Genomic DNA, 10,545 nt, shown 5'->3' with positions numbered 1-10,545 from the left:
TAAAAACAATAAAATTTTTGGAGAAAAAAGTGTTGAGAAATGAGCTCAGTTTAGCCCACCAGGTAGACTGAGACAATAAAAGAGAGAGAGAAGAAGAAGAGAGAAGAGAGAGGGAGTTAGTGTGTGTGTGAAGTCTTTGGTTTTGCTGATAAAAGCTATTTATGCAAATGTCACAAGATTCTCAGGGGATAAAGACCATTGAGCAGTGGAGATGGTCAGATATGCAAGGCCTTGAGCTTGTGACTGACCCTCCTCCCTCTTCTTCTGACCCATCTAAAACCAACCCAACAACAACAACAACAACAACTACAACAAGTGCTAAGGAATCCAGACAAGCTCAAGCAATGGAGAGCTCTGCTGAGCCAACAACAAAGCAGGACTCTAATGACAGCGGTGGGGGAGGTGAGAAGCCTGAGGCTGTTCCAACAGTTGGCTTTGGACAAGTTTTCAGATTCGCTGATGGGTTGGATTACGTTCTGATGGGGATTGGGTCTGTTGGCGCAATCGTGCATGGTTGTTCTTTGCCAATCTTTCTTCGTTTCTTTGCTGATCTTGTCAATTCTTTCGGCGCAAATGCCGATCACCCGGACAAGATGATGCAGGAGGTTTTGAAGGTATTCTATCTCGGAAACATAATATATATCAATTGACAATCTCATCTCATAACTTTCTCACTGTGTGGTGATGGAATTTTGCAGTATGCATTGTACTTTCTTGTTGTGGGAGCTGCAATATGGGCTTCTTCATGGGCAGGTGAGCTTTTGTGCTTACTATTTTTGCTTCTTCTGTGCTTTTTTTTGAGTTTGGGTTTTCTATGTGTGTGTTTGGCGTAAACGGAAAGAACTTTATGGCAATTGGGTGCAGAGATATCGTGTTGGATGTGGACCGGAGAAAGGCAATCGACCAAGATGAGGATCAAGTACCTTGAAGCTGCTTTGAGCCAGGACATTCAGTTTTTCGATACAGAGGTTCGAACCTCCGATGTCGTTTTTGCCATCAACACTGATGCTGTGATTGTCCAGGACGCCATTAGTGAGAAGGTGAAGCATATAAGCTCAGCAATTTGGTCATTCTGGTTTTTTCCTTTTTAGTTGGGTTTTTTTGGACCAACATATTTGGTTTTGTGGTTCATTTCTGTAGTTGGGGAATTTCATTCACTACATGGCAACATTTGTGTCTGGATTTGTGGTGGGTTTCACTGCAGTGTGGCAATTAGCTCTTGTGACTCTAGCAGTAGTGCCTCTGATTGCTGTGATAGGAGCCATTCACATGTCCACATTAGCCAAACTCTCCGGGAAGAGCCAAGAGGCTCTTTCACAAGCAGGACACACTGTAGAACAGGTCAGAAATCTGAGCTTCAATTCTTAGAAAATGAGAGGAATCACAACTTTTTCGCTCTGAGTGATGGTGAATTTTTGCCGTTTCTTGTAAATTGGTTTAGCTGATTCGTGGCGAAAATTGCAGACTGTAGTTCAAATTCGAGTTGTCATGTCTTACGTCGGGGAATCGAGAGCACTAGAAGCATACTCCTCAGCATTAAGAATTGCCCAGAGGCTTGGTTACAAGAGTGGATTTGCTAAAGGAATGGGACTTGGAGCAACTTACTTTGTTGTTTTCTGCTGTTATGCACTTCTTTTATGGTATGGGGGTTATCTTGTTAGGCACCATTTCACCAATGGAGGTCTTGCTATATCTACCATGTTTTCGGTCATGATAGGTGGACTGTAAGTACTATCTTACATTTGCTCAGTTTGGATTTTGTTTTTATTTTTTTTCCTTACAAAATCAATGGTGCTTACTTGTAGCTCTCTTTGATTAAAACAGGGCTTTGGGACAATCTGCTCCAAGCATGGGCGCGTTTGCAAAGGCTAAAGTTGCAGCTGCCAAGATATTTCGGATTATTGACCACAAGCCTGGCATGGACCGAAATAGTGAAGCAGGGGTAGAATTGCAGTCTGTTACAGGACTAGTGGAGCTGAAAAATGTGGATTTCTCCTACCCATCAAGGCAGGATGTTCGAATTCTCAACAATTTCTCTTTGAATGTTCCAGCCGGAAAGACCATAGCTTTGGTTGGTAGCAGTGGCTCTGGTAAGAGCACTGTGGTCTCCCTCATTGAGAGATTTTATGACCCTTCCTCAGGTAAATAGCCTCAATGTACTTGTTCAAGTATGATTTAAACTTATTCCTGAGTTCATATTTTTGTGTAGATTTCTTTATTGTTTTAGAAAATTAATGGAGATGTTCATTTATTAAACAAACCATTGCAGGACAAGTTCTGCTAGATGGACATGACATAAAGACATTGAAATTAAAGTGGCTAAGGCAGCAGATAGGGCTTGTTAGCCAAGAGCCTGCTCTGTTTGCTACAACCATTAAAGAGAATATACTTTTGGGGAGGCCTGATGCAGACCAAGTTGAGATTGAAGAAGCTGCCAGAGTTGCCAATGCCCATTCGTTCATTGTCAAACTTCCTGATGGCTTTGATACTCAGGTTAGCTATTGAGACAGTAGTTTAAATTTTCGTTTAAAAAATTAGCATGATCCTAGGTTAATCTGAACTCCCCGGCATATTTTGAACATCTAAAATAGTTGGCATTGCTCTAATTTAAGTAATAATTTCATTGTGGATCTTGACTGGATAGCACCAGATTTAGTTTGAGTTCTAACGGCTTCTATTATACTAAATTAAAGATGCATTGGTTGATTTGGTCAACAAACAAGGCCTAACTTTATCTTGGGTTGGCTTTCTAAAAGTCAATGTGAAGAAGCACTTGGTTATGCATGCATTTTGCAGAAAGTCACATGCTTCAGCCATCAATGCATGTGCAGAAGTTAGATTAAGTTACAAGAAGTACAAGACAAGAGAAAAAGATAAAGAAGAGAAAATAGGGGTCCCAATGTTTTCATAAAATCTCAAAAACTAAGAATTAAGCTATTTATAAATGATATTTATATAATATATATTATATGTGTGTTTGGAAATGAAAAAAAAAGAAGAAGCAATAGCCTGGTGTTTGTGATAAAAGAGAGATTAATTGTGTGTTTGATAACCTGAACTACCAAATGAAGTTGCAGACAGGTGCCATTTATTTATTCTCATGGCAGTTTTTCATATAATTGTTTAGTAGTTTCACTCGACACGAAGCTCTTGTAATATCTCTTGTGTAAGTTAACATGAGTAAAATTATGGCAAAAGAGTGATATCATGAGAGTAAAGTTAAAAATTGAAATGTAACAGAAGGTTGAAAATGGCAGGTAGGGGAGAGAGGAGTCCAACTGTCTGGAGGACAAAAGCAGAGGATAGCCATAGCAAGGGCCATGCTTAAAAACCCAGCAATCCTTCTGTTAGATGAGGCAACAAGTGCACTGGACTCTGAGTCAGAAAAGCTGGTACAAGAAGCCCTGGACCGGTTTATGATAGGCAGGACAACTCTTGTCATTGCTCACCGTCTCTCAACCATTCGCAAGGCTGACCTTGTAGCTGTACTCCAGCAGGGAAGTGTTTCTGAAATTGGAACCCATGATGAACTCTTTTCTAAAGGAGAGAATGGTGTTTATGCCAAGCTTATTCGAATGCAAGAGGCAGCTCATGAAACCGCTCTCAACAATGCCAGAAAGAGTAGTGCTAGGTAAGCCACACTAGTCATGAAGTCTTCTTGAGAATATACATATGCACGATTGTTTGATCTCTGTTGTAATTCTTGGTTTTTGAGCTATCTTGGTTTTTCACTCAGGCCTTCTAGTGCAAGAAACTCTGTTAGCTCACCAATTATCACCCGAAATTCTTCATACGGTCGATCACCATACTCACGCAGGCTCTCTGACTTTTCTACTTCTGATTTTAGTCTCTCCCTTGATGCCACACACCCCAATTACCGTCTAGAAAAGCTTGCCTTCAAGGAGCAAGCCAGTTCCTTCTGGCGCCTTGCCAAGATGAACTCTCCTGAATGGGTCTATGCATTAGTTGGTTCAATTGGCTCTGTTGTTTGTGGTTCTCTGAGTGCTTTCTTTGCATATGTTCTAAGTGCAGTCCTCAGTGTCTACTACAATCCAGACCATGATTACATGATCAAGCAAATTAATAAGTACTGCTATTTGTTAATTGGACTTTCATCAGCTGCACTACTCTTCAACACGCTACAACATTCTTTCTGGGATATCGTGGGAGAGAATCTTACAAAACGCGTGAGGGAGAAAATGCTGGCAGCAGTGTTAAAAAATGAAATGGCATGGTTTGATCAGGAGGAAAATGAGAGTGGCAGGATTGCAGCAAGGCTGGCTCTTGATGCCAACAATGTCAGATCAGCCATTGGGGACAGGATTTCTGTTATTGTACAGAACACAGCACTCATGCTTGTTGCTTGCACTGCAGGATTTGTTTTGCAATGGCGCCTTGCCCTTGTCCTCGTAGCTGTCTTCCCTGTTGTTGTTGCAGCCACAGTTTTGCAGGTATTCCCTTTTTGGCCTTAATAGTTCCACCATGCATGTTGACAATGTTCAGGGTTGGGGAATTTGTGAGTTACAGATGGTGCATGTACTGACAAGTTGTGCAATTTACTTGCTTTTTCTTCAATATGTAAACAGAAAATGTTCATGACCGGTTTCTCGGGAGACCTTGAAGCTGCTCATGCCAAGGCCACCCAACTAGCTGGGGAGGCCATAGCCAATGTAAGGACGGTTGCTGCATTCAACTCCGAGGGAAAGATTGTTGGTCTCTTTTCCTCCAACCTGCAGATTCCCCTGCGTCGGTGTTTTTGGAAGGGTCAGATTGCTGGAAGTGGATTTGGGGTTGCTCAGTTTGCACTCTATGGTTCCTATGCTCTCGGTCTTTGGTACGCTTCCTGGCTTGTAAAGCATGGAATCTCTGATTTCTCAAAGGCGATCCGAGTTTTTATGGTCCTCATGGTATCCGCTAACGGTGCAGCAGAGACACTAACCTTGGCTCCTGATTTTATTAAGGGTGGTCAAGCCATGCAATCAGTTTTTGAGCTACTTGACCGCAAGACTGAAATTGAACCTGATGATATTGATGCTACTGCAGTGCCTGATCGCCTGCGTGGAGAAGTTGAGTTTAAGCATGTAGACTTTTCGTATCCTTCTCGACCTGATGTTCCTGTGTTTCGTGATCTCTCCCTTCGTGCCCGAGCAGGCAAGACTCTTGCTCTTGTTGGTCCTAGTGGGTGCGGAAAGAGCTCAGTCATTTCATTAGTACAGAGATTTTATGATCCAACATCAGGAAGAGTTATTATTGATGGAAAGGATATTCGCAAATACAATCTCAAGTCTCTGAGAAGGCACATTGCTGTGGTTCCTCAGGAGCCATGCCTCTTTGCTACAACTATATATGAAAATATCGCTTATGGACATGAGTCAGCAACTGAAGCTGAGATCATTGAAGCTGCTAATCTAGCCAATGCTCACAAGTTCGTATCTGCATTGCCGGAAGGCTACAAAACGTTTGTCGGGGAGAGGGGAATACAATTATCTGGAGGACAGAAACAAAGGATTGCTATTGCCAGGGCTTTACTGAGGAAGGCAGAGCTTATGCTTCTCGATGAAGCAACAAGTGCACTTGATGCTGAGTCCGAGAGATCTATTCAAGAAGCTCTAGAGCGCGCATGTTCGGGAAAAACCACAATTGTGGTTGCACACAGACTATCAACTATTAGAAATGCCAATGTCATTGCAGTCATTGATGATGGGAAAGTGGCAGAGCAAGGATCACACAACCATCTATTGAAAAACTACCCGGATGGGTGTTACGCACGCATGATACAGCTACAAAGGTTTTCACACAGCCAGGCCATTGGAATAGCATCAGGTTCAAGTTCTTCAGTAAGACCAAGGGAAGATGAAGAAAGAGAAGGCAAGTAAGGACTACGTTGAATATAACACTAAAGAGGAGTATATCCCCATATACCCCCTTTCTGATTTTTTGGGTCTTTTTGGTTTTGTTTTTCTATAATTCTATTTTGGTATAGTAATGTGTATTATCTCTCTCTTTATTCCTACCATATGTCTCTACTTTATGAACCCATGAAGAAATTGATATTGACAAATACCTGCTGAGATTGAAATAGATCCCAACACTTCATCTATGCTTTGAAAAATGATCTCAATATCTACAATTAACCTAACAACTGAATAGTTTTCTTTCTTACCACAGTTCTGAGTATCAGTATAACTTTTATTTTAAGCTTTAGATAAATTTTTGGACCATTGTCCAATCAATATTAGACAAGTGAAAGATGATAGGCAAACCCACATGTGTGCAAACTCTAATTGCCAAACCAAATCCAATCGTGCCCTGGGAATCCAATAAGTGTTTAACAAGTCAAACAAGTATAGCAGCCTTGCAATCGAGTATGTTTGGATCGCATGGCAAATGGGTATCAATGGCATTTGATGTAGACTTGGACGTGAAAGACATGTTAGGCTATCCTTCTCACAATTCAAAACTCAATGTGAAACAGACTCCGTGGTGCAGTCCTGATCTAAATTAGGGAAATTCCATATAATATATATGTGATGGAGGTTGAGGGGGACAAGCATTATTGGGTGAGTTCATAATATGGTGGTTGCTCATGTGCATGAGTTTAAAGCAAAGGGAAGGGAAAATGCATAAAGATGAACACAAGAAAATGACCCTTTTGGCAATTTAGAGCAAAGAGGTGGAGGGAAAGTTAATGCTTCAAAACACAGAGGCTGTTAGTGGACAAAGGGCTGTGAGAAAGACTTGAAGAAAATGACATGGAGATTTAGGTGTTTGATTTAGTTAGGAGATATGTGAGGGAGTGGGGTATACCCAATCACTTTGTCCCCAGGGTATACAAGGATGTGAGTGGCCTGAGATGGGGTTTTGATGGTGGTGGAGCTCCTTCATCTTTGTTTTGGAGTCCGAGTAAAGGAGAGAGGAATGATAAAAGCCTCCTTGCTTTAATTATTTACTTGAAATCATTTTGTTTGCATTGTCTGTATTAGGGAAGGTGGGGATGAAACTGTACTGATATTAGTCTTTTACTGATCTTAATTCATGTTCATTGTCTGCAACAGAAATGGCAGAAGTGATAGAACAAATAGAAGAGACAACAAGGATTGCCAAAAACATATATGATTATCCTCTTTAGGGATACAAATTTGCTGACTATCCTTATTTGCCCACCAAAATGCTCACCCTCTTAGTCTATTGACAAGTGTTTATTTTATGAATTAAATTCAGTTTACCCCCATAAAGTTTGGGAGTAACTTCATGTTAATCTCTATACTTTCAATTTCATCAGTTTACCCCTCAAACTTTTGAATTTTCCTCAAACGTGACCAAATGTTCTATATTCTGTCCAAATCGGACGTTAACTGCTGATAATTTTAACCTTAACTGTAAGGCCAGTATCTAGAATTTGGGCAAATCGGACCTTATATGTCCAAATCGAACCTTAACTGCTGATAATTAAAGGTCAATTCAAACGGAATATGAGAATTTGGGCACGGCAGACAAAAATTGAAGAGTTCAAGGGGTAAACTGATGAAAATAAAAGTGTAGGGACTAACATGAAATTACCCCCAAACCACAAGGGGGTAAACTGAATTTAATTCTTATTTTATTATCAAGAATAAAGTTAAACCATTTGAAGAGACATATGTTAATAGACTAAAAGGGTAGACATTTTGGTCGGCAAATTACAGCAATGTTTGGTTAGAAAGTGGAAGCTAGGGTTCAGAGTTTTTCAGACTAAGGACACTCAAAACTGTCAGACACGCACAAAAGGGTTCAACTATGGACATTGGACAAAGCATCTGAATACTCCGGGCACTACCCTTTTCTGACAACATGACGGAAAATTCATTTTCATCTTAAGACAATACCCTCTCGTGTCTCGTCGGACAAAAGTTAAACCCTAAACAAAATTTTGTCAGAAAAGGTTATTTCAATTTTTGAACACCTTTCGCGACCACAAGATTGTTAGCAAAGTCATGCACATTATATGAGGAACAAATAAAAGAAACGAAACATTTTTGACGACAAAACTTTCGATGAAAAAAGTCAGTTGTAATTAAAGAGGATCAAATTAAAAGTAGAGTGAACACCATGTCTGACGACAGTGTTAGCAGAAGGCATGACTACCATTGTATTTCAATTAGTGGAGTTTTTAACCACCACAAGTGACTAAGTGTTTGAGTTGGTAAGAGTTTAAGTGTGAAACTCCCATATTCATGTAATTATGTTTGAATCCCACCAACGCGATTGGAGTTAAATCTCGGAAAAAAACATTCTGACATGATCTTTAACACGGATCTTTTTTAGAAAGCCATGTGATTTCGATCAAATAAATTACTAGAGTTTCAATTTTTTGCGCCCTTTATGCATTGATGTATTTCAAATTTTCAATTACGTTCTGCATTAGAAATCAAAATACTTGCTCTAAACTAAAGAAAAGGTACCTGATCCCACTTGAAAGTAATCATTTGCAGTAGAAGAAGTGAAGAACATTCATTCTATGACCTCAGAGTCATCATTTGTTGTTGAAGCAGGTCAGACAAAGACATTGGATGTAGCTGACACAATGAAACAGGTTAGTCTCTTCTACTTCTGGGAGCAAAGGTTTTGAGGAGGACTAAAGCTACTCATCTGATGCTGATCACTAAGTTGACTTTTATCTATCAAACTTTTCACTTCTCGACAATGTGATTCCTGCATTTCGAACCCAAGAATCTTCCAAAACTCTAAATAGTCTAAGGACTTCACTCTTACACAAAATACCTTCTATAGCTTCAGTCTTCTCTTGGAGTTTTATTATTTGAGTTTTATTTTCTTTACAGAAAAACTTCATGCATAATTGCATGTGCACTTCCAGGTTGTGAAACTTGCATGGTTGGTTTTCTCGATGTTCAAAGTCGAAAAATTAGAGTAATTCCAAGTTTGATGGCGTTTGTGCAGTTTAGAAAATGAACCAGGTTCCGACTCTCCAAAGAAGTTCTCCACATGTTTATATGATCCCGTTTGTGCTAAAATGTATTACTATTCATGTTATTTTTGATTGAATACTATAGCACATGTTTCCCTGTGAAGAAATTCATTTTTGGTGAAAATGGTTTCTTAAAGCGTCCAGAGAAATTAGTGAACTAGTGATGAATAAATGAACCCTACAACCGAACACACAAGTCATGCCGTAACGGGCTGGCCAATTTTCAACTTCCAATTTGGTTGTTTCAGCTTATCTAGGTCCCTAATATCCTCGGCCAACATATGGAAATAGAAGTCAGTTTGATGACCTTAGAAAAAAGAAAAAAAGTAAGTAGATATGAGCACCTTCCTAACGAACAATGCAACTTCATGACTGTACATTCTAAAACATGATAGATTAAGGTGTGACTAAAATCTTGAGAATCAGAAACGGTCCCACTTTTAATGATATTGAGGTTGCTAAATCCAGTGAAGACTGAGGTTGGTTAATGGTTACTGAAGTTAGAGAAATTAAATCTCCAAGGAATTTGTGCTTCTCTTCAAATTAAACACAAAAAAAAGAAAAAAGATTTGTGCTTTCTCTATTCCAATCCGGCCACTGGCATGTAGGAGATAATGCATCGTAGAGTATAGCTTGATTTTGGTCCTTTTGGTTTTTTCTAAAACAGACAGTCCAGCACCCCTCCTCTGGGAAACCACAAAATGGCCAATGGCTACATTAGACTAGAAAAACTGAAATAGCAACCCTCAAAGGAGATCCATTTTCAATAACCTACTCCAATAGATACAGAAGGCAAAATGAAAAAATCAGGAAGATTTATTCCCAAATTTATCACCACTTTCAGATCTTTATATGAGAATGGGCAGATAGGGTGACTCCCCTTCCGCAGAAGGTTAGAGCTAACCCAAGGCCTATAAGGTCAAAGAGACATTAACAGGGGAGCACGGGGATGTACTAGGATTGACATTCAACAATTCAGATGGTAGCTGAAGTGACCAATTAGGAGAATCAGTATTTCCATAACACAAATGGGTTATAGGGGATCTTCCTATCTTTGATATTTAACGTGTTCAAAATCTCAATTAACTGAATAACAGTATGACTTCTTGTTTTCTAGTTACATAGGCAATGGATGGGGATCTGTGGGTTTATGACTGCTTCTATGAGTTCTATCATTTGGTTAAAAATTTGTAGTCCAAAAAGAATACAGATTTATACATTCTATTAGCAAACATATACAAAAAGACATCCCATATCATCCATCTCTATGTAGACCCAAAATTGCAATATCAACCACCATCAGTACCATATATGCTTTTTAGAGGTAAGAATAGCTATTCCTAGTCAGGCATTTGACAAATGATTTACAAAACTGAAAACAATAAAACAACTATTTCCTGAAAACAAAATCGCATACTACTAAACACTAACATCTAACTTCAACCACTCATTATCAAAACAAGAATAAACACAACCAACAATGAAAACCATGAGAAAGCTTACTATATAACAAGAAAGAACCATGCCCAAAGATAGAGAGAGAGAGAGAGAGAGAGAGAGAGAGAGAGAGAGATCTATTC

At 39.5% G+C, this 10,545-nt stretch overlaps 1 protein-coding gene across 1 annotated transcript; it reads left to right on the top strand.

Moving 5' to 3' along the window:
• The first annotated feature begins 167 nt into the window (after positions 1-167).
• On the top strand, positions 168-6,112 carry LOC101297170 (ABC transporter B family member 1-like). Its single transcript, XM_004304413.1, has 10 exons — positions 168-614; positions 699-753; positions 865-1,040; positions 1,141-1,341; positions 1,465-1,724; positions 1,825-2,141; positions 2,270-2,493; positions 3,258-3,631; positions 3,737-4,451; positions 4,587-6,112. The coding sequence occupies exons 1-10, from the start codon at positions 168-170 to the stop codon at positions 5,874-5,876; spliced, it is 4,059 nt and encodes a 1,352-aa protein (XP_004304461.1). The 3' UTR covers positions 5,877-6,112.
• The last annotated feature ends 4,433 nt before the right edge of the window (positions 6,113-10,545 follow it).

Source organism: Fragaria vesca, linkage group LG6, assembly GCF_000184155.1.
Source record: "Fragaria vesca subsp. vesca linkage group LG6, FraVesHawaii_1.0, whole genome shotgun sequence".
Lineage (NCBI taxonomy): Eukaryota > Viridiplantae > Streptophyta > Magnoliopsida > Rosales > Rosaceae > Fragaria > Fragaria vesca.
The sequence above is the reverse complement of the archived record's forward strand: the minus strand, read 5'-3'. Positions and strand labels throughout refer to the sequence as shown.